The 24,921-nt window shown below is 39.1% G+C and overlaps 1 protein-coding gene and 1 pseudogene across 25 annotated transcripts in view; both read left to right on the top strand.

Moving 5' to 3' along the window:
* PBRM1 (polybromo 1) overlaps positions 1–24,921 on the top strand; it is a 131,400-nt gene that overhangs the window by 92,579 nt on the left and 13,900 nt on the right. For all 25 annotated transcript variants that reach the window (XM_021068909.1, XM_021068908.1, XM_021068907.1 and 22 more), the window contains 7 exons: positions 890–1,047; positions 1,741–2,004; positions 11,861–12,006; positions 14,893–15,050; positions 21,090–21,273; positions 21,975–22,185; positions 22,800–23,001. In XM_021068909.1, the coding sequence (XP_020924568.1) occupies positions 890–1,047; positions 1,741–2,004; positions 11,861–12,006; positions 14,893–15,050; positions 21,090–21,273; positions 21,975–22,185; positions 22,800–23,001 (1,323 nt within the window). The remainder of the gene's footprint in view (positions 1–889; positions 1,048–1,740; positions 2,005–11,860; positions 12,007–14,892; positions 15,051–21,089; positions 21,274–21,974; positions 22,186–22,799; positions 23,002–24,921) is intronic.
* On the top strand, positions 15,861–20,029 carry LOC110256242 (annotated as a pseudogene).

Here is a 24,921-nt window from a genome sequence, read left to right as displayed (position 1 = left end):
AAAAAAAAAAAAAGAATGTGTGTGTGTGTGTGTATTTATGACTGAGTCATTTTGCTGTACAGCAGAAATTGGCAGTACATTGTAAATCAACTATAATAATATAAAAAACATATGTAAACACATTAAATCATAAATAAGAAAGAAATTATAATAGACATGTGCCTTGGCTTAGAATTTTATTTCAAAAAGGTTTCCTAGAACGGTTGCCTTTAACTTGAGACATAAATAGGAGTTAGGCCAAAAGCAGGCAGAAATGTGATCCATACTGTGTGATTGTTTCAGCTGTTTATCCTGTAAAATACCTTTGTATTTCTTTACCCAAGGGCTAAATATGTCCTTTAATAATCATTATTTAAAGCACACAGCTTTAGGTATGTCCTGACCAGCAGAATAGAGCAGATCTCATTACCTTCTTCATTCTTTGTATTATACATCTTTTAATATGAGGGGGAAAGTAGCATTTTTTAGGACTCATTACACTTCATAATTTTAAAGTATTGTTTCTGGAATTCCCATCATGGCTCAGCAGTAATGAACCTGACAGATATCCATGAGGACACCGGTTCGATCCTTGGCCTTGCTCAGTGGATTAAGGATCTGGCAGTGAGCTGTGATGTAGGTCACAGACACAGCTTATATCTGGAGTTGCTGTGCCTGTGGTGTAGACTGGCCCCGAGCCTGGGAACTTCCATATGCCACAGTGCGGGTGCAGCCCTAAAAAGACAAAAAAGACAGTCAATCAATCAATCAAGTATTGTTTCTGCTAAGATAATCATATTTAAGGAACTGGCCTAAGAAGCATATTGCTAAGTTCAGGCTGTGGCAGAGTAGAGTATTTGCTCATTTTGATTTTTGTTAATGCTAATTCTCTCTCTCTTTTGTTCTTAAGGTGAAAAATGGTTGTATGGCTGTTGGTTCTATCGGCCAAATGAAACATTCCATCTGGCTACACGAAAATTTCTAGAAAAAGAAGTTTTTAAAAGTGACTATTACAATAAAGTTCCTGTTAGTAAAATTCTAGGGAAATGTGTGGTCATGTTTGTCAAGGTAAGAAATTTATCGGTCCTAAAAGAATAAATTATCCCATGGGAATAAAATTCATAAACACACAAAAAATCAATATTTACAAAATCGGTGGCTCTGTTTTAAACTGTTTGAATTTTAAGCTGTGTCTCTGTGGCTTTATATAAAGATTTGGGGATATATCAACCTTAACATAATGATGAAAGACCATTTGCTGCCTACGGTGTATAGCTATATGCAGTTAGCTTAATTTTTTTTATATTGCCAGACAAATTTTTAAGGCTGACAGTTTCTGAAGGACCACTTATAAATTGTCACTGTCGTTTTTTATTAATTTATTTATTTGTTGCTTTTTAAGGCCACACCTGCAGCATATGAAAGTTCCCGGGCTAGGGTTCAAATTGGAGCTGTACCTGCTGGCCTGCACCACAGCTACAGCAACACAGGATCCAAGCTATGTCTGCAACCTACACCACAGCTCATGTCAATGCCAGATCCTAACCCATGGAGTGAGGCCAGGGATCGAACCTACATTCTCATGGATACTGGTTGGGTTTGTTACTGCTGAGCCACAATGGGAACTCCACAATTTACCATTGTTGTTAACTGTCACAAAGTCTTAACACTTTGGCTTTTATTTTTTTGCTTGGTTGGTGTTTTTTGATTGGTTTCAGAAAATTAAATTCACCTAATCGATTTTATTCTTATATCCACCAGGAATACTTTAAATTATGCCCAGAAAACTTTCGAGATGAGGATGTTTTTGTCTGTGAATCACGGTATTCTGCTAAAACCAAATCTTTTAAGAAAATTAAACTATGGACCATGCCCATCAGCTCAGTTAGGTTTGTCCCTCGGGATGTCCCCTTGCCTGTGGTCCGAGTGGCCTCTGTATTTGCAAATGCTGATAAAGGGGATGATGAGAAGAACACAGACAACTCAGAAGACAGTCGAACTGAAGACAGTTTTAACTTGGAAAAGGTATGTAGCCAATAGCCACACAGAAAAGAATTTTACATTGCAAAAAATCTATTCCTAAAAATAAATGAATAAAGTTTTCAAATTCAGAATTAGAAAAAGAACAGCAATATAAAACCTAAGCCAAATATTTCTTCTTAGGGAACTATGAAGGAAAGAAATTAATATTTAGAAAATAGAACAATAGGGAGTTCCCGTCATGGTTCAGCAGAAATGAATCTGACTAATGTCCATGAGGATGCAGATTCAGTCCCTGGCCTGGCTCTGTGGGTTAAGGATCCAGTGTTGAGCTGTGGTATAGGTCACAGATACAGCTTGGATCTGGCATTGCTGTGGCCGTGGTGTAGGCCGGCAGCTACAGCTGATTCAACCTCTATCCTGGAAACTTCCATATGCTGCGGGTGCAGCCCTTAAAAAAAAAAGGCAAATAAAACAATAGAAATGAGAAGGAGACTTCGACAAGTCCAATGAGATAAACTACCAACTATCCTAATAAAGGAGAAATAAGGGAAATTAAACTCAGAATACAAAATGTGAAAAAAATTTAAGGACTTGTACATTGCTGTTAATAAATTTGAAAATCTGGATGAATGAATAATTTTCTAGGATAATGCAAATTACCAAAATGTAATCAAGAAGATACATAACACATGTAAGTAGACAACCACCTAAAGAAATTTTTTTTTTTTTTTCTTTTTGGGGCTGCATCCATGGCATAGAGAAGTTCCCAGGCTAGAGGTTGAATAGTAGCTTCAACTGCGAGCATACTCCATAGCCACAGCAATTTGGGATCCAAGCCACATCTGCAACCTACACCACAGCTCACGGCAACATCAGATTCTTAACCCATTGAGTGAGGCCAGGGGTTGAACCCGAGTTCTCATATCCTAGTCAGGTTTATAACCCACTGAGAACTCCCAAGAAATTTTTTTTTTAATGTGAAAGATCTCACCCCAAAGAATGCTCAGGTCAGGAGTTCCCGTCGTGGCTCAGTGGTTAACGAATCCGACTAGGAACCATGAGGGTGCGGGTTCGGTCCCTGCCCTTGCTCAGTGGGTTGACGATCCGGCGTTGCCGTGAGCTGTGGTGAAGGTTGCAGACGTGGCTCGGATCCCGCGTTGCTGTGGCTCTGGCGTAGGCCGGTGGCTACAGCTCCGATTGGACCCCTAGCCTGGGAACCTCCATGTGCCGCGGGAGCGGCCCAAGAAATAGCAACAACAACAACAACAAAAGACAAAAAGACAAAAAAAAAAAGAATGCTCAGGTCAGATCATTCCATAGGTGAATTCCTTTTTTTTTTTGTCTTTTTTTTTTTTGTCTTTTTCTTGGGCTGCACCTGCAGAATGTGGAGATTCCCAGGCTAGGGATCTAATCAGAGCTGTAGCCACCAGCCTACACCAGGGCCACAGCAATTCAGGATCCAAGCCACATCTGCAACCTACGCCACAGCTCACAGCAACCCCGGATCCTTAACCCACTGAGCAAGGCCAGGGATCGAACCCGCAACCTCATGGTTCCTAGTCAGATTTGTTAACCACTGAGCCACGACGGGAACTCCTAGGTGAATTCTTTTAACCTTGTAAATTATTACTGAGCATAGACAACAAAGAAAATTTCCCAGTTTGCTTTACAAAGACAGGATAATGTTGATTCCAAAACCTGGCAAAATAAAAACAGGAAACTACAGTTCAGTCTCACTTCATGAATATTGATACAAAAATACTTAGGGAAAATGTATTCCTATAAGTGAGATCAGGTTAGTTATTTGAGAACAACATGACCAAGTAGGGGTGTAGTTCATTCTAAGAATGCAAGGATTGTTCAAAATTAGGAAAATCAGTAATATAGTTTATTACATTAGTAGATATAAGATCAAAGAAATTATTTGATAAGGTATAGTACCTGTATTGATTGATTTAAATCTTTAAATGGGTATTTCCTCAAAGTGATTTTTTTTAAATTATTGTCATATCTCAAGCCTAATACCTGTGGGAGAAATTCCTTTTAGAGTTATACACATGACAGAGGTGCTTGCTACACCATTTTCTATATTTTCCTGAAAATAGTCAATGTAGCTAGACAAAAGTAGTAAAAATATTGACAATGAGAGGCAAAGTTTTTTTTTTCTTTTATTTTTAGGACTGCACCTGTGGCATATGGAAGTTCCCAGGCTAGGGGTCAGATCGGAACTACAGCTGCTGGCCTACACCACTGTCACAGCAAGGCTGGATCCAAGCCTCGTCTATAACTTCCACCACAGCTCGAGGCAATGCTGGATCCTTAACCCACTGAGTGAGGCCAGGGATTGAACCTTTGTCCTCATGGATACTAGTTGGGTTCGTTTTCTGCTGAGCCACATAGAGAACTCCCCAGAATTATTTTTTTGAAGATAATGGGGGGAGAAATTAACCCCCCCAAAAAATTTTTTTTTGGTCTTTTTGTCTTTTGAGGGCCGCTCCTGCGGCATATAGAGATTCTCAGGCTAGGGGTCTAATTGGAGCTGTAGCTGCCAGCCTACGCCAAAGCCACAGGAATGCCAGATCCGAGCTGCATCTGTGATCTACACCACAGCTCACAGCAATGCCGGATCCTTAATACACTGAGCAAGGCCAGAGATTGAACCCGCAACCTCATGGTTCCTAGTCGGATTTGTTTCCACTGAGCCACGACTGGAACTCCAACAAAAATTTTTGAAACTGAGAATTCAACAAGTAGATATTTGAAAACTCCTATATGTCAATAGCTTTATTATATAAATACAATAATTCATGACTTTTGAAAATAAAGTGAAAATATTGAATACACTTTAACAACTGTTAGCAAAATCATAATGAAGAAAATATCCAATTCACATGACTGAAAAAAAAATTAAGGGAGTCCCCTTTGTGGCTCAGTGGGTTAAGAACCTAATACCCATGAGAATGCAGGTTCGATCCCTGGCCTCGCTCAGTGGGTTAAAGATCCGGTGTTGCCCAGGCTCCAGTGTAGGTCATAGATGTGGCTCAGATCTGGCATTGCTGTGGTTGTGGTGTTGTTTTGTTTGCTTTTTTTTTTTTTTTTTTTAAGGGCTGCACCGGCAGCACATGGAAGTTCCCAGGCTAGGGGTCAAATCAGAGCTGTAGCTGCTCTGGCCTATACCACAGCCGTGTCTGCAACCTACACCACAGCTCCCAGCAGTGCTGGATCCTAAACCCACTGAGCAAGGCCAGGGATCAAACCTGCATCTTCATGGATACCAGTTGGGTTCATTAATACTGAGCCATGATGAAAATTCTGAAGAAATTATTTTGGAAGTACCTCTTGTGGCTTAGTGGAGTAAGAACCCAGTATTGTCTCTGTGAGGATGGCAGTTCAATCCCTGGCCTCTCTCAGTGGATTAAAGATCCTGCATTGCCAAAGGTGCAGCTTAGTTTGCAGATGAGACTTGGGTCTGGTGTTGCTGCGACTGTGACATGGGTATTTGCAGCTCCAATTTAGACAATGGTCCAGGAATTCCCATATGCTGTAGGTGTGGCTCTAAAAAGAAAAAAAGAAAGAAAACTTATTTTGGTGTTCCCAGTGTGGCACAGTTTAAGAATCAAACTGCAGTGGCTCATGTTGCTGTGGCAGCATGAGTTTGATCCCTGGCCTGGCACGTGGGTTAAAGGATCTGGAGTTGCCCTACCCGTGGTGTAGGTCATAGGCGCAACTCAGGTTCAGTCCTTGGTCTGGAAACTTCTGTATGCTGACATTGCAGCAATAGAAAGAAAGAAAGAGAGGGAGGGAGGAAAGAAGAGAAATTATCTTAAAAGAAATATATGGAACTTGTGGAAAGAAAAACAGTCTACTGAAGGACATAAAAGACTTGAATAAATTATTTTGGAACTTGACAAAATTATTCTAGCATTCTTACAAAAGAATAAATTGATGACAATCATCAAAATAAAGTAGAAAAACTGAAAGAATAGTCAAGAGTGCTTTGCCCTGCCAAATAGTGTTACATTTTTACAAAACTACATTTAAAAAGTGAGGAGTTCCTGTTGTGACTCAGGGGAAATGAATCTGACTAGTATCCATCAGGACGCAGGTTGGATCCCTCGCCTCACTCATTGGGTTAAAGATCCAGCATTGCCGTGAGCTGTGGTGTAGGTCACAGACTTGGCTCAGATCCCGCATTGCTGTGGCTATGGTGTAGGCCAGTGGCTGTAGCTCTGATTCGACCCCTAGCCTGAGAACCTCCATATGCTGCGGGTGTGGCCCTAAAATGACTAAATAAATAAATAATGGTTAGTTAAAACCTGGAGGCTTAAAAAAAAAAAAAATAGATATTAGCTCGGGATCAGTCAGTGAAGGGAATAGGCATTTAACAGTTAAAGCCAGAATATAAAGATAATAATTTATTCATTCGTTGTGGTTTTACTCCCTTCACCTTTTTTGGCCACACCTGCAGCAAATTGAAATTCCCAGGTCAGGGATCAAATCTGAGCCACATCTGCAACCTATACCAGCATCACTGGATCCATAACTCACTGGACCCAGCTTGTGATTGAACCAGCAGTGCCACAGAGACCAGCCAGACGATTAAACTACCACACCACACCGGCTTCTTACATATTTTATTTTTACTTTTATTTTGGAATGACTTTCTTTCTTTCTTTCTTTTTTTTTTTTTTTTTTTTTTTTGTCTTTTCTAGGGTTGCACCCGCAGCATATGGATGTTCCCAGGCTAGGGGTCTAATTGGAGCTGTAGCCACTGGCCTACACCACAGCCACAGCAACGCCAGATCCTTTACCCACTGAGTGAGGCCAGGGATCGAACCCATAACCTCATGGTTCCTAGTCAGATTCATTAACTACTGAGCCATGATGGGAACTCCTGGAATGATTTTAGAATTAACACATGTGCAAAGTGCTTTAACAAAGATTGTACAAAGACATTCCTTATATTCTTCATTCAGCTTCTGCTAACATTAATATCGTATAAGAATCTGAACCAGAACATTAACATTAATACTAATTATTAATCTAGAGACCTCATTCATATTTCCCCTGTTGTCCCACAATGGCCTTTTTTTTTTTCTGTTTTCCTTCCAGTTTTATTGAGATATAATTGACATATAGCAATGTATGAGTTTTAAGGTATACAACATAGTGATTTCACATACATATATCATGAAATGATTACCACAGTTTGATGAGCATCCGTCATCTATTGTAGATACAATATTAAAGAAATAGAAACAAACTTTTTTCCTTATCACGAGAACTGTTAGTACTTGCTCTTTCATACATAATATCCAGCAGTGTTAATTATATTTATCATGTTGTACATTGTCTTGCTATTATTTATTTATTTTTCAACTGGAAGTTTGTACTTTTTTTTTTTTTTTTTTGTCTTTTGTCTTTTGTCTTTTTTGTTGTTGTTGTTGTTGTTGTTGTTGCTATTTCTTGGGCCGCTCCCGCCGCATATGGAGGTTCCCAGGCTAGGGGTTGAATTGGCGCTGTAGCCACCGGCCTACGCCAGAGCCACAGCAACGCGGGATCCGAGCCACAGTTTGATGAGCATCCGTCTGCAACCTACACCACAGCTCACGGCAACGCCGGATCGTTAACCCACTGAGCAAGGGCAGGGACCGAACCCGCAACCTCATGGTTCCTAGTCGGATTCGGAAGTTTGTACTTTTGACTGCCTTCATCTGGTTCCCTCTCCCCCTACTCCCTGCCTCTGGTAACCACAAATCTTAACTCTTTTTCTGACTTTGTGGGGTTTTTTTTTGTTTTGTTTTGTTTTTTTGTCTTTTTGCTATTTCTTGGGCCGCCCCTGCGGCATGTGGAGGTTCCCAGGCTAGGGGTCGAATCGCAGCTGTAGCCACCGGCCTACACCAGAGCCACAGCAACGCAGGATCCGAGCCACGTCTGCAACCTACACCACAGCTCACGGCAACGCCGGATCGTTAACCCACTGAGCAAGGGCAGGGACCGAACCCGCAACCTCATGGTTCCTACTCAGATTCGTTAACCACTGAGCCACGACGGGAACTCCTGACTTTGTGGTTTTTGAAGTGTAATTGACCTGCAATACTGTGTTAATTCCTGCTGTACGACATAATGAATCAGTATTTCTCTACATTTCAAAATGATGACAAGATAGGTCTAGTTGTCATCTGTCACCATACAAAGATATTATATAATTATTAACTATACCTCACACAGTACATTTCATACTTGTGACTCATTTATATATTTTTTAACTCTTTTTTTCTTTCTTGCTTTTTTCTTTTTTTTCTTTTAGGCCACCCACAGCATATGGAGTTTCCAGGCCAGAGATCAGGTCCTAGCCACAGTTGCAACCTAAGCCACAACTGCGGCAACACCAGATCTTTAACTCACTGTTCCAGGCCAGGGATCAAATCTGTGTCCCACCACTTCAGCAATGCCACCAACTCCATTGCACCACAGGGGAAACTCCATGACTCACTTATTTTATAAAATAAGTGAAATTTTGTATAAAGTTAGTACTTTAAATCAGCAAGGAAGGTGGAATCATGATATTGAAAAAAACTGATAGCCATTTTAAAGAAAAGAAAATAAGCCACCTGAACTCTCCCTCATTTCATATTCCAAAATAAATAAGATAAAAACATTAAAAAAAGAAACATAAGTTGCTAACATAAGTATACTTACTATTAATTTATCTCTAATCTTTTACTCATTTATAAGCTTAGATTCTTTATATGCATAATATAAAGTACAGTAGCCATAAGAAAAAAATTACTTATTTACAATTGACAGTATCAATTAGTTTAATAAAACAGTCTAAGGACTACTATTTTATACTACTATATAAAGAGCTCTTGGAGGAGTTCCTGTCATGGCTCAGTGGTTAATGAACCCAGCTAGGAACCATAAGGTTTTTGGGTTCAATCCTTGGCCTCCCTCAGTGGGTTAAGAATCCGGTGTTGTTGTGAGCTATGGTGTAGGTTGAAGACGTGGCGCAGATCCTATGTGGCTGTATAGCTGCCGGCAGCTATAGCTATAGCTCCTATTCGACCCCTAGCCTGGGAACTTCTACATGCCTTGGATGCAGCCCAAAAAAAAAAAAAAAAAAGCTCAAGGGAAGATATACTAGAAAAATGGGCGGGGGACCAAATCATTTTTAGAAGATGATTCAAAAAATATAGGAAAGTGTGTTAATCTAATAGTTTTTAAAATGCCCAACAAACTGGGGACAAGAGTTCCGAAGACTGGTAGTGATGCAGCCTGGTGTGAGTGTAGAGCATCACATTCTCATTTCCCATCAGTGGTAGGGGATATGCTCCAATAGATACACCAGGAGGTCTCTGGTGGCTTAGTGGGTTAAGGGTCAAGCATTGTCACTGCTGTGGCTCATGTTTGATCCCTGCCCCAGGAACTTCCATATGTTGCGGGCACAGCCAAAAAAAAAAAAAAAAAAAGGTAACACCAAACGGTAACATCAGTGTTGTTTATAAAAGCAAACCCTAGACTAAATCCAAATCCAAATACCTATGAATAGGAATTAAGTTGTCATACATCCATATAATGCAAACTGTGCAGCCAGAAAAAGAGTTAACAGGTTACAGAATGGGATGTGGTTTCAACATTACTCCAAACAGCCAAAAATGTATGTTTATATATATGAATCTATAAACAACATGGAAAGCTATTAAAGTAAACGATGTGGTTATCTCTGGGATTGGATCAAAGAATATTTGTTTTTTCAATTTTATATACTCTAATGTTTGAATTATTTCCAGCGAATGTACTCTTTATATAAGGAAAAAAGTTTTTAAATTGTTAATGTAAAAACTGGAAAAAATGAATTTTTAATATCTTAGGGAAAAAAAATACCTATTTCAGTGTCCTAATAGTGTTATAAGAGAAAAGGAGCTTAGAAAGAGCATGATATTTTTTACATTTTACCAGTATGTCTAGGAATCATAGAGACATTAGTTTTAAAAGAAATATCAGGGGAAGTCATGTGGGAATTAACTTAGTTTTCTTATTATTGTTATTAGCTTTCCTAAGTCCCTAGGACCCTCTCTATTAGTTACCTTTTTTAGTCTCATATCTTTATCTTAATATTGCATGGCCAAAACGTGTCATGCCAAGAGCTCTTTAAAAGAATTTAAAAAAAAGTAAGTTCTTTTTAAATAAAAGAATAACTAGAACAGAACCCACTCCTAAAATATTCTTGGGAGTTCCCTGGTGGTCTTTTGGGAAGATTCAGGGCTTTCCGCTGTGCAGCCTGGAGTCAATCCCTGGTCTGGGAACTGAGATCCCACATTAAGTCACTGCATACTGTGGCACCCCTGCAAAAAAGTGTTCTTAATCTCAGAGCTTATTATGGCTTCCATTCCTTCAAGTGCCCCTCACCCAGCGTATGTGTGGGACTGCTCTTACTATTAAAAATTTCCCAAAAAGAGCATTTCAGCATCACATTTGAAGTCATAAAGATGAAAACTTTGGAGTTGCTGCTGTGTCACAGTAGGTTAAGAATCTGACGTTGCTGCAGTTGTGGCAGGTCACAGCTGCAGCTTGAATTCAGTCCCTAGCCCAGAAACAACCATGTGCTATGGGTGCAGCCATTAAAAAAAAAAAAAAAAAAAAAAAACTAAACATTAAATTATTTGAGCATTCTAAAGGAGTTTTTTTTAAGTTTGAAGTTTTAGATATTCTTGGTCAATGAGATGCAGCAGAAAATTTGAGGCTTCTGGAGTTTCCTCAGCTTTTATATGTTTTAGGGGTAATAAAACACCTAATGCTGTGCTCATCACCTGCTAGATGCCCAGTAAATTATGTTTCTTATTTCCATTAGTCAGAAATATATTTATTTTTCTTTTCCTTTTTTTCCCCAAGACTATATAAAACAACAGTAATGAATGTTAAGTGCTTTTCATGAGCCCAGCAATACTATATGTTTAACATGAATTGTGTTAACAATTGTAACAACTTCATCTGGTGGGCACACTGTCTTCATTTTACAGATAATGAACCTAAGGCATAAGAGGTCAAGTAATTTACCCAATGTCCCAGCAGCCAGTAGGTGACAGACTCTATATAATTTATTCAAAAACAGAATATGTGGGTTTGTCACAGAAACTATATTATTCCTTTCCATGTTGGAATATATCAAAATGATAAAAATTTTAAATCTACCAGTTGTTAATATTAAGAAATTGAGAGCTCAGTAAATGTGGTAAAGAGGCAGCTTTTGTTGAATTTGCTCCATACACCTTATAACAATGAAATGCGGCTGTTTCTGAAAGCTGATAAGTTTTGGTTTTTTGCTGAAGGCTCTGAGAATGGAGGAGGGAAGGAGTGAGGAATAAAAGGACCTTGGAGTAACATTTTTTATGAAAACTAACTAGAAATTTAACTAGATACTGGCGGAGTTCCCACCATGGCTCTGCGGAAACAATCTGACTAGTATCCATGAGGACGTGGGTGTAATCCCTGGCCTCACTTGGTGGGTTAAGGGTCTGCCCTTTCTGTGAGCTGTGGTGTAGGTCGCAGACTCAGCTTGGATCCCACGTTGCTGTGGCTCTGGCGTAGGCTAGCAGCTACAGCTCTGATTAGACCCCTAGCCTGGGAACCTCCATATGCTGCGGGAGCAGCCCAAGAAATGGCAAAAAGACCAAAAAAAAAAAAAAAAAGAAAGAAAGAAAAAAATAATAAAATAAAAGATAAAACTTAGGTGCTGAAACAGGTGGTTTCAGCAACCTGTTCTTTTGGTTTCCTTCTGTGTGTGGTTATTTTTTCTTTTAAGTTGAACTTAAGACAAGTTTGCTTTCTCATCTGACCTCTCTGACTACTCCTTCATGGTCAGCTGCCTGTCTTCAACCAGTTTCCTTTGTCACAGGAGAAAGAAGATGTCCCTGTGGAAATGTCAAACGGTGAGCCAGGTTGCCACTACTTTGAGCAGCTCCGTTATAATGACATGTGGTTGAAGGTTGGTGACTGTGTCTTCATCAAGTCCCATGGCCTGGTGCGCCCTCGTGTGGGCAGGTGAGTGTTATTGAGGTAGAGGGGATGAGGTTGGGTCTGAGAAAGCTGGAGCTAGTAAAAATTCATCACTCTTGAGGATGAAGACAAAAGTCCCTCCCTTGGCAACTTCTTCAACTTCCTCTCACACCACACTGTCCCTACTTACTTATTCAGCCACACTTACATTTCCCTCTTTAAATTCCTCCCATGAGCCTCCCCCTACCATTTGCTGAACTCTCAACCCAGAAATCTCACTGCCTGTTTCATATGTTGAACTCCTTAAGCATAAATTTGAAATAGCTCCTGCAAACTGGGTTGGGTCTCCCTGTTACACATTCTCAGAACACATGTCAAATACTATCAGGCTTCCATACCAGACTTTAAATGCCCTAAGAGTTAGAGACCCTCTGTTTTTGAGCAAAAAGGCAACATAAATCTTTACAGTCCCTGCTCAAAGCATAGTGTATAAGGCTCAAATGTTTGATGAACAAGTAAATGAAAGAAAGTATGGTTGGATAGCACAGAATAACAATAAAGGAGTCAGAGGATGAGCTGGACAGTAGACAGTAGTAGTTAAGGACAATAGTTAGTTCCAAAAGATTTTGGTTTAAGTCCCAGCCCTGCCAGTTTAATGTCCTTTGGCAAATGATTTAGCTCTCTGAGCTTCAGTTTCCTCATTGTATTTGTTTATCAGTTAGTAATTGCACACCTGCTATTTGCCAGGCTCTGAAGACTCACTAGTAAATAAAACAGACAAGTATCCTTAGTCCCATGGATCTTTGTTCTAGTGGGAAAACAATAAACACTACGAATAGTAAAGTATGTATAGTACGTTAGATCCTGATATGTGCTGTGGAAAAAGTAGAGCTAGGTGTGGGCAGTCAGGAGTATCACAGTCAAAGTGAGGAGTTAAAAAACTTTAGGTGGGATGTGTGAAACCTCACTGAGAACTGACAGTTGAGCCAACACTTGAAGAAACCGAGGAAGTGAGTAATGTGAATATCCAGAGAGAAAACCTTTCAGGGAAAGAAAACAGCCATTGGAAAGACCTGAGAGGAGTTCCCGTTGTGTCACAGTGGAAATGAATCCAACTAGTATCCATGAGGATGTGGGTTTGATCTCTGGCCTCGCTCAGTGGATTGGGGATCTGGCATTGCCTGAGTTGTGGTTTAGGTTGCAGACACGGTTCAGATCCAAGTTGCTGTGACTATGGTATATAGGTTGGAAGCTGTAGCTCTGATTTGTACCCTAGCCTGGGAACTTCCATATGCCTCAAGAAGAAGAAAAGACCTGAGAGAGAAGCGTGCCTGGCCCGTTGAAATCAACAGAGCTTGTTACAAGGAGAGTGAGCTATGCGTAAGTTAGGAGATATGAGAGCCAGGGAATACAGAGCCGATCTTGCAGGCCTCAGAAACCTTCGGCCTTTACTGAATTAAATGAAATACCATTGGATAATTTAAGCACAGAAGTGAAATCTGGAAGTTCCATTGTGACTTATCACGTCAAAGACCCAGTGCCGTCACTGCTTCGGCTCAGGTCACTGTTGTGGCAGGGGTTCAATCCCTGGCCCATGAACTTCTGCATGCTGCAGACGTGGCCAAAAAAAAAAAAAAAAGAAGTGACATCTGACTTAGGTCTCAGAAAGTTTGCCATGTGCATTGATTGTTAAGAAGAGACTGAAGGAGTTCCTGTCGTGGCGCGGTGGTTAACGAATCCAACTAGGAACCATGAGGTTGCGGGTTCGGTCCCTGCCCTTGCTCAGTGGGTTAACGATCCAGCGTTGCTGTGAGCTGTGGTGTAGGTTGCAGACGCAGCTTGGATCCCGAGTTGCTATGGCTCTGGTGTAGGCCCGTGGCTACAGCTGCGATTCGACCCCTAGCCTGGGAACCTCCATATGCTGCGGGAGTGGACCAAGAAATAGCAAAAAAAAAGAAGAGACTGAAGAGTCAAAGGTAGAAAAGCAAAGAGATCTGCTGGGAAGCTATGGCAGAAATGATGGTGGCTCAGGCCAGTAGTCAGATTCTATTCTGCAAAGTAGTCCGATCCTGTTTTGAAAGATTAAGAAGATGTAGAGTCCAAAAGAGATAGAGGAGTCAAAAGTGACCTCTGCATTTTGGCCTGAGGAACTGGAAAGGTGGAGTTACTGAGAAGAGGATGCTACTTCATCTCTGAAACCATGAGACTATGGGACAATAATGGTGATAATTTTATGGTGTGGTTGTAAGGAATGGTACAGTATCTTATACAGAACAGTCAGATGTTAACTTTTTATGTTTTTTAGAGTGATGGTATCTGGCTTTCATCAGATCCTTGTGGCTAAAGGGGTATTAGATCTTGACCTTCAAAAAGGTCATGAACCATGGCCTTAAGGCCTCTGTTACTCTTCTGATCTGATGCCAAATATTGGTGGTCTGTGTGTTTATTCATCTCCCAAGTCCAATGATAGATGTTTAGCACATCAGGAAGAAAACCTGGGAGTTAGCTTAAACTTTTAAGTTGTATGCCTTGGTATTAATGTTAAAAACAATTTTTCTGGGGGTTCCCACTGTGGTCCAGCGGGCAGAGTATCCACATTGCTGCAGCTGTGGCAAGGGTCACAGCTGTGGCTCAGATTTGTTCTCTAGCCCAGGAACTTCCAAATGTCACATGTGCAGCAAAACAATAACAAGAGTTTCTCCCCCTCAGATGAGTAGCCAAATGTTCAGTTCTCTTTTCCCAAGTATCTTCTCATACTTGAAGGGGAAAATAATCAAGGAATTTGTCTTATCAAAACAGCCAATGAAAGTTCTGTAAATAGTATGTTTCATAAAGTTTTTTATAACAGAATTTTTGTTAAATTAGTCCTTCAAGAATAAAATCCATCAGAACTCTATTTTAATGAAATTTCTCCATTTTTTTCCCTCTAAGAATTGAAAAAGTATGGGTCCGAGATGGAGCCGCATATTTTTTCGGCCCCATCTTCATTCACCCAGAAGAGACGGAACATGAGCCCACAAAAATGTTCTACAAGAAAGAAGTGTTTCTGAGTAATCTGGAAGAAACCTGCCCCATGACATGTATTCTGGGTAGGTATTTATGCTTTTCATTTAATCACATTCATTCCACAATTGATTGGATAGTTCTTCTGTCCTGGGCACTGTTCTAGGCTCTAGGTTTACAGCAATAAACAAACCAAAATCTCTGCTCTCAGGGACTTACAGTGGAGCAGAGGCGGGGGAGTCAGTAAATAAATTAACATTAAATATATCAAACATTAGGTAGGAATTAGGGCTGTGAATCAGAATAAAGCAACACAAGGGAAATTTTTAAAATTAAATTTTTTCAATCCACAATTTACATTTAATAACTTATCTTGTAGTAAATAAGACTCACGTAGATACCCACTAAAAAAACAAAGACAAAAACCCCCACAAAAATATAAGAAAATTATCAAGAGAAATTGAAGAAATGAATGAAGTGATCTGTTACAGTTTCAGCAAAATCCAGCAGGTTTTGATAAAGTTTTTATCCCTTAATAAATGAAGTTTCCTAAACACTTTTCTTTTCCCTATCTTTTGAGGCCTGGTAGGAACCCAAAGACAACACATCCGTTCCAGGGTCACCAATCATTTACTCGTCAGCTATGAGCAGAGTTTTTACCTTTTCCAGATCTCTAATTTTTTTTTATTTTATTTTTATTTTATTTTATTATATTTATTTATTTATTTTGGCCTTTTTAGGGCCACACCTGCGACATATGGAAGTTCCCAGTCGAGGAGTCAAATCAGAGCTTCAGCTGCCAGCCTACCAAAGCCACAGCAATGCCAGGTCTGAGTCACATCTGAGACCTATACCACAGCTCATGGCAATGACAGATCCTTAACCCACTGAGCAAGGCCAGGGATCGAACCCACATCCTCAAGGATACTAATCGGGTTTGTTACCACTAAGCCACAATGGGAACTCCTCCAAATTTCTATTTTTCCTTCTATAAAATATGGAAAATCCTAACTGTCCCTTTTCTGAATTGAAAAGCTTTTGATTATATAAGTAAAGTGCTATGTAAGTCCAATGTAGTGATAATAATTAATAGCTATTTTAATCATCTAATACACACATACATATATATACTTTTTTTTTTTTTTTTTTTTTGCTGCACCCCTGACATATGGAAGTTCGTGGGGCAGGGATCAAACCCACACCACAGCAGCAGCTCAAGCTGCTGCAGTGACAATTCCAGATCCTTAACCTCCGCATCACAAGAGAACTTCCTCTCTTTAATGTTCTTTACCATTATCGTTTATTAATAGAATATTGAAAATAGTGTCCTGTGCAAGCAAGACCTTGTTGTTTATGTTTCTGACCTGTTTTTACATGTTTTGCTTATAAATGTTTATAAATTTATAATTTTGCTTTATAAATGTTTAATTTACTAAATTTTGAACTGTGAACACTTCTGTTAAAGTCCAGAGCAAAATAGGAATGTCTTTATCACTCCTATTTAACATTGTTCTGAGGGTACTAATCAGTGTAGTTAGAAGTAAGAAACAGAAATCTCAGGTAAGGAAATTGAGGAGATGAAACTTCAAGAGAATCAACCAAGAACCATGGCACATAATAAGAGAAATAAGATGGTTGAGTGTAAAGTTAGTAATAAATTATTTGCCTTAAAAGATTCAGTATTGGAGCTCCTGCTGTAGCACCATGGAATCAGCAGCATCTTGGGAGCACTGGATGCACGTTCGATCCCTATTCTGGCATAGTGGGTTAAGGATCTGGCATTGCTGCAGCTGCAGCTTAGGTCACAACTGTGGCTCAGATCTGATCCCTGGCCTGAGAGCTCCATATGCCGTGGGACAGCCAAAAAAGGGAAGAAAAAAAAAGGTTCAATTATAATAAGAAGATAAAATTACCTTGGGATAAATTTAGCAAGGTATGTGCCACATCTATATAAAGAAAGGCTTTTTAGTGCTACTTTTAATGCATTTAAAAGAGAATGCTTGAACAAATAGAATAACATACCATATGCTGAAATCTCAATGGGGAGTTCCCTAGTAGCTCAGTAGGTTAAAGATCCAGCATTGTCACTGTTGTGCGGTTTTGATCCCTGGCCCAGGAACTTTCACATGTCTTGAGTGTGGACCAAAAAAAATTATGTCTCAACATCATAGAAATGTTCATTCTCCCTATATTAATTTTTAGTGTGATCTTAATAGATATAACAATGGAAATTTTCTTGTGAGGAAGTTGGGACTAAATAAACTGATTTTTTAAAAAATCATGTTAAGAAAAATCGTGAAAATTGTGAAAAGTGTAGTGAGGGGAGTTTCTGTCTTTACAGATATTAAAACATAACACTATAATAATTAAAATTATTTATATGATATATGAGTAAACCAATTATTTGAACAGAATAGAAAGTTTGGCAGTAGATCCAAATATAATTTATGATAAAGATGGCATCCCAGGTAAGTGAGGAAAAATTGACTTTTTTCTCTAAGTAGTATTTAGAAATTAGATAGACGTTTAGAAAAAGTAAAATTGTATCCGTCTCTGACATCAACTTCCAAATAAATTCCCAGGTAAATCACAGGCTTAAATGAACGTAAAATGAAGCAGCAAAAATACCAGAAAGAATGACGGGAAAGAAACTTTTATAACCTTTGACATAAAACTCAGAACCCATGTAAGAAAGATTTCTAAATTCAACTGCATAAATGTTTAAAATGTTTGCATAACCAAAACTGGCAGAATCAAAGACCAGTGACAACTTCGGGAAAGTATTTGCAATGTGTATCATTAGAAAAAGATCAGATTGCTCTTTCTGCCATCTCCGTGCCACCGTAATGGTGTGCATGAATGTCCTGGCTGATGCCCTCAAGAGCATCAACAATGCCGAAAAGAGAGGCAAATGACAGGTTATTAGGCCATGCTCCAAAGCCATTGTTAGGTTTCTAACTGTGATGATGAAACATGGTTACATTGGCGAATTTGAAATCATCAGTGATCATAGAGCTGGACAGATTGTTGTGAACCTCACAGGCAGACTAAATAAGTGTGGAGTCATCAGCCCCAGGTTTGATGTGCATCTTAAAGATCCAGAAAAAATGGCAGAATAACCTGCTCCCGTCCCATCTGTTTGGGTTCATTGTACTTAAAGCCTCAGCTGGTATCATGGACCATGAAGAAGCAAGACAGAAACATACAGAAAGGAAAATCCCTGGATTCTTTTTCTAGGGATATAATATATACGTGCAAATAAAATGGCTCAGTGGGAAAAAAAAAAGATCAGATTTCCCTCATACATGAAGGGCTCCTATAAACAATTAGAAAAAAAGATCAACATCCAATAGGGAAGTGGGCAGAGATCAAGAGAAGAGAGGGAAGTTACCAGTGGTTCCTAAAAAATGCACCACCTCAGCCAGTAGAGAAATGCAAATTAAACTACCCAGATGCTGCTTTTTTTTTTTTTTGTAATTACCTATCAAATTGTCAAAGATATGTATGTTTATTAATAATTGACAAGAATAGAGGGAAATGCATTCACCCCCCTTATGGTGGATTTATAAATTAGCATAACTTGTATGGAAGATAATTTGATAGTACCTATAAAAATTGAAGCACACAAGACACAGGTTTGACCCTGGCCCAGTGCAGTGGATTAAGAATCCAGCATTGCCGTGGCTGTGGTATAAGTCACAGCTGCAACTCAGATTCTATCCCAGGACTGGTAACTTCCATATACTGTGGGTGTGGCAAACAAATAAATAAATAAATAAATATTAAAGTATACATACCCTTTGACCTAGCTTTTGTACTTCTAGAAATTTCTCCTCCAGCATATTCATCCATGTGCAAATTGATATGTCTTAAATTATTTATGTCAACATTGTTTTGCTTCAGTGGGAGAACAAAAATTTGGAAGCAACCTAAATATCCATCAGTAGGAACTAGTTGAATAAATATATATTAATACCAGTAGTGATCCTCAAGATAGATTATTTTACAATAAAATTTAGGTGTAAATATAAGTGATATACTACTATTTACTATTGGTACGTTGGGGGTAAAACATACATAACATGAAATGCAACATTTTAACCATTTTTAATTGGATGATTCAGTGACATTCAGTCCATTGACAGTATTGTACAACCATCACTATTACCCATTTCTAGAACTTTTCATCATCCCAAATAGAAACTCTATACCCAATAAGCAATAACTACCCATTTCTGCCTCTCCCAGCCCCTGGTAAGCTATTTTACTTTTTGTCTCTATGAAATTTGTCTTTTCTAGGTACCTTATACAGGTAGAATCATTCAAAATTTGTCCTTTTCTCTCTGATTTAACATAAATAAAAAATTCGCAAGGTTCATCCATGATGCAGAATCTATCAAAATTTTACCCCTTTTTAAGGCTGAAAAATATTTTATTGTATGTATATATAACATTTATCCATATGTTGATGGACATTTGGGCAATTTCTATGTACCTTTTGGCCATTTTAGATAATACTGCTGTGAACATTGGTGTATGAGTATCTGTTTGAATCCATGCTTTCAGTTCTTTTGAATATTTACCTTAAAGTAGAATTGCTAGATGATATCATAACTGTTTAACTTTTTAAGAAACTACTAAACTGTTTTCCAAACCATCTGCACCATTTTTCATTACCAACATTGATATACAAGGGTTCCAGTTTCTCCACATCCTTACCAACACTTTCTTTCCTGAGAGGTTTGTTTGCTTTTTGGCCTTTTTTCCTTTAGAATGACCATCCTAATGGATGTCAAGTGGTATTTCATTTCAGTTTTGATTTGCATTTCTCTAATGATTTATGATGTTGAGCATCTTTTCACAAGCTTTTTGTAGAAATGTCTATTCAGATCCTCTGCCTATCTTTCAATTGACTTATTTGTCCTGTTATTGTTGATTGTGGGGGTTCTTTATATATTCTGAATACTAAACTGTTTTTTTTTGGGGGGGTTGCCTTTTAGGGCTGCACTTACAGCATATGGAGGTTCCCAGGCTAGGAGTCCAGTCGGAGCTACAGCTGCCAACCTACGCCATAGCCACAGCAATGTGGGATCTGAGCTATGTCTGTGACCTACACCATAGCTCACAGCAATGCCAGATCCTTAACCCACTGAGTGAGGCCAGGGATCAAACCTGCAACCTCATGGTCCCTGGCCGGATTCGTTTCCACTGCTCCACAATGGGAACTCCGGGATACTAAACTCTTACCAGAGATGTAATTTGTAAATATTTTCTGTTGTTTCAGGTGTTGTCTTTTCACTTTGTGTCCTTTGGAGCACTAAAGTTTTTAGTGTTGACGAAGTCTAGTTTATCTTTATTTTCTTTGGTTGCTTCTGATTTTGATGTCACATTTATGGAACTATTGCCTAATAGAGGGTCATAAAGATTTATACCTCTATTTTTCTTTTAGGGTTTTACATTAAGATCTCTGATCCATTTTAAGTTAACTTGTGTATTTGTTACATGGTAGGCTTCCAGCATCATTGTTTTGCATGTGGAAATCTAGTTGTCCCGGTACTATTAAAGAGACTGTTCTTTCCCCACTAAATTGTCTTAACATTCTTGTCGAAAATCATTTACCCATAGAAACCCAATTATATGGGTTTATTTCTTTTTTTTTTTTTTTTTTTTTTTTTTTTTTTTGTCTTTTTGCCTTTTTTCTAGAGCCACACCTGCGGCATATGGAGGTTCCCAGGCTAGGGGTCTAATCAGAGCTGGTAGCCACCAGCCTACACCAGAGCCACAGCAACGCGGGATCCAAGCTGCGTCTGCAACCTACACCACAGCTCACAGCAACACTGGGTCCTTAACCCAGTGAGCAAGGGCAGGGATCGAACCCTCAACCTCATGGTTCCTAGTCGGATTCGTTAACCACTCCACCATGATGGGAACTCCAATGAGTTTATTTCTTGACTTAATTCTATTCCATTGATCTAGATATCTGTCCTTATACCTTTGTATACCTTTTAAATCTTCTAACTTTTGAATCATATGACTATATTAATTTAAAAATAATACAAATTAAAAATAATTGTTAGCTATGACCACAATTTACTCTTTAATTTCTCTCCAATGTTCTCTTTCAGGAAAGTGTGCTGTGTTGTCATTCAAGGACTTCCTCTCCTGCAGGCCAACTGAAATACCAGAAAATGACATTCTGCTTTGTGAGAGCCGCTACAACGAGAGTGACAAGCAGATGAAGAAATTCAAGGGACTGAAGAGGTTTTCACTCTCTGCTAAAGTGGTAGATGATGAAATTTATTACTTCAGGTAAACCTGAAAAACTAAGGAAGAAAGAGCACTTCAGCTCCTAATAGTAAAACTGACATCAAAATAGCATAGTCTAGGATAGGTTTTTTGTTTGTTTGTTTTTCATTAGGTCTGAAACTAGAGCTGTGCATTTCAAATAGAAAATATTAATTCAATTAAAGATTAAAGGAAAATCCTCAGAATATCCTGAAATGTGGTTAACTGCTATTATAATTCTCTTAGCTTACATTTAAGTAATTGTAATATGGAGGCAGAAATCTTTGGTTCTTGTATATAACCCATTAAGAGAATGCACACTAGGAGTTCCTCCTATGGTGCAGCAGGTTAAGGATCCGTCATTGCCACACCTGTGGCATAGGTCAAATGATTTGGATTCAGTCCCTGGCCCAGGAACTTCCATATGCCACAGGTCCTGCCAAAAAAGAAAAAAAGAGAATGCGCTACACACACACACACACACACACATCTAAACAGGAAGATGTTAAAAAAAAAAAAAGACGTCAAAATCATACACGTGTGTGTGTGTGTGTGTGTGTTTCACTGTATAGTGGCAAGTGCTTTTGTGGCTATTCAGAATGTTTTTAAAAGAAGCAGATTGCAGCGACTTGCTTCTAGATATTAAGGCAGAATACTGCTTTCTGATCAGTTCTGGAGTAGTGATAGGTGATTTCATTTTATTTTTTTAATGTCATTTCATTTAGAAAACCAATTGTTCCTCAGAAGGAGCCCTCACCCTTGTTGGAAAAGAAGATCCAGTTGCTAGAAGCTAAATTTGCTGAGTTAGAAGGTGGAGATGATGATATCGAAGAGATGGGAGAAGAGGATAGTGAGGTCATTGAGCCACCTTCTCTCCCTCAGCTTCAGACTCCTCTGGCCAGTGAGCTGGATCTCATGCCCTACACACCCCCACAGGTGAAGGTGACAAGTTCCTGTTACTTGTCTTATTCCCAGCTCTGGTTTGCAGCAAATTCCAGCTAAAAAGTAAGGAGACAACCAGCCCCTACGTTATATGAGCTTCAACCTAGAATTCCACAAGAAGGAACAGATGTTTTTTTTTCTTTCTCAATGCCATTATTAATTTAAAATTTAATGTATTTTTTAAATTTCACAGGTAGCTGGTTTTAATGGCAGGTTAGAATCTCTTCTTGGTTACAGGAAATGCATCATCCCGTTACTCTAGCATTTATTGCTTCTATCTTTTTAGACTCTCCTTTAGGAACTCATCTTTTGGCTAAGGTGATCCCTGTTGGGTTTTGTTTTTTTGTTTTTTCTTCATTCAGAATATTCTTAAGACTTAATTGTGAGGTCACTATTATAGAATTCAGTGAAACTTTCAATTATTTCTTGTATGGTAGGAGGCAAGGAAGAGAAGAGCTGTGTTTTGAACAAGAAAATGGGCCAGCTATAAACTGAACATGTCTATAAAACAGTAGCTATTGAATTGCATGTTCCTGGCTTCCAGAAATTTTGAGCAGTTGACCAGAGGCAGTGGTTCTGATGCACTATAAGGGCTTTCTGTCTTACAGTCTACCCCCAAGTCTGCCAAAGGCAGTGCAAAGAAGGAAGGCTCCAAACGGAAAATCAACATGAGTGGCTACATCCTGTTCAGCAGTGAGATGAGAGCTGTGATTAAGGCCCAGCATCCAGACTACTCTTTTGGGGAGCTCAGCCGACTGGTGGGGACAGAATGGAGAAACCTTGAGACAGCCAAGAAAGCAGAATACGAAGGTAAATAGAGCCTAGGCACAACTATCTCAGCTTTCTAAGCAAGGGGATGTTTTCAGCAATGCACGTGCATAGATAGGTTTTACTCTCTTGTTCTTACCCCTTGCACATGAACTTTGTGTTGGGGATGGTCTCAAATGGCTCCCATCCAGCAGTTTAAGTGCCAGCCTTGTCCCAACTGAGCAAGCACTGTCTCTGACTTGACCTCTGATCCTGGTGTAGTTATTTTTTCCCCAGATTTCTCAAAAAAAATTTTGCTTTTAAAAAATTGCATGGTTTTCTTCTTTCATTGAGTCCTATAAGCACACGTGTTGAGCTGGGGAATGGTTGTACAAGGATGTTAAATATAATTTTGGTTTAAATTCATCTGAAAGGGGGCTTTCAAAATCAGTGATCTTCTACTATGGCTCTTGATAAGCCGTATGTATAAACTCTAGGCTGAGGCTTGATTGCCTAGGCCTATCCTGGCCTGTGATGCATTCATAGCTATTTATAAGGTACTTGGGTTCTCTTTGATAAAGCTCAACTGCCTTCATTTTCCTTCTTCTCTGTAATTAAATCATTTTGAGCTACAAGCTATCATTCAACAATTTGGTGGTTCTTAGCTGTTAGGGACAACTACTTGAGAGAGATTTTTGTTTTTCTTGTTTAATACCAGGCATGACTTTAATAAAGAAATGAGTAGTAAACATTAGATTAGACAGGACTGTTACCCTCAGAGCTGTATTTTTTCCTTTTGGAATTGTATGCTTCATTTTTCCAGTTCAAAGCCCTCTCTCAACGATTGACCACAGTAGTCACCATTACTCTTCTTGGCCAGCAAACATAAAGAAATTAAGTGTTAAGTGTGCCACCTTTATTTATATAAAGTTTATAGAGTTTATGAAGAAACTCCTTTTTAAAAAAAATTATTCCTTTCGTTTATTACATTTGATTATTATAAAATTATCTGACAGATTTCCTCAAGGATCTTCTACAGAACCCTAATCCTACAAGGTGCTCAGCCAGAAAACACTGTGACAAAAACAAGTTTAAGAGGCACTCAAAATACTTTCTCTCTTGGAAAGTTATAGTGCATATTGCCGTATTAAAGTCTTCTGTTTTGTTTTTTAGGGCCGCACCCATGGCATACGGAGGTTCCCAGGCTAAGGGTCAAATAGGAGCTACAGCTGCTGGTCTACACCACAGCCACGGCAACGTGGGATCTGAGCCACATCTGCGACCTCCACCACAGTGCATGGCAATGCCGGATCCCCAACCCACTGGAGCAAGACCAGGGATCGAACCCAAATCTTCATGGATACTAGTCAGATTCATTTCCACTGTACCACAATGGGAACTCCTTAAAGTCTTTAAAGCTACACTAAAGTACCTATTTTTTTCACCTGGCGTTTTCTGAAACTTCATCAGCTATTCATGTATAATGCCTATTAGTATCCTAAAAAACTAGTATTTCACAGAACATTCTTTGAGAAACCCTAGTCAGTTCTATAAGAATCTAGAAGTTTGAAGCGCTTTGGTATTTCTCACCTTAATGAAAGTTAAAACCAGGCATGTCACTTAGTTGGAGGAATACTAGAAATGAAGTTTACATGGCTGTAAATCCTGGGCCAGGGCAGCTGGAGCCAGTACTGCATGGCTGGCTATTTAGAGTGTGAACAAGAGCAAGAATGTGTCTGGGGATACTGTAAAAGTAAAAATGCTGGAGCAGAACTGAAGAGGAGGAGAAATGATGGCTTCTGGGAAATTGTTCCAAATTAAAAGGGGAGTCTGAAATTCAGAAATTCAGTGAGAACTTAATGAGAGGAGGTATATGACTCAGCAATGTCTGCTTGAGACACAAAATTTTGTATTCTGACCGATTGAACTCAAAACCCAAAGTTTGGAGTTTGGCTGACTTCATTTAGTAGTTCTTTTTTCTAA

This window comes from Sus scrofa, chromosome 13 (assembly GCF_000003025.6).
Source record: "Sus scrofa isolate TJ Tabasco breed Duroc chromosome 13, Sscrofa11.1, whole genome shotgun sequence".
Lineage (NCBI taxonomy): Eukaryota > Metazoa > Chordata > Mammalia > Artiodactyla > Suidae > Sus > Sus scrofa.
This window is presented reverse-complemented; position numbering and strand designations above follow the sequence as displayed.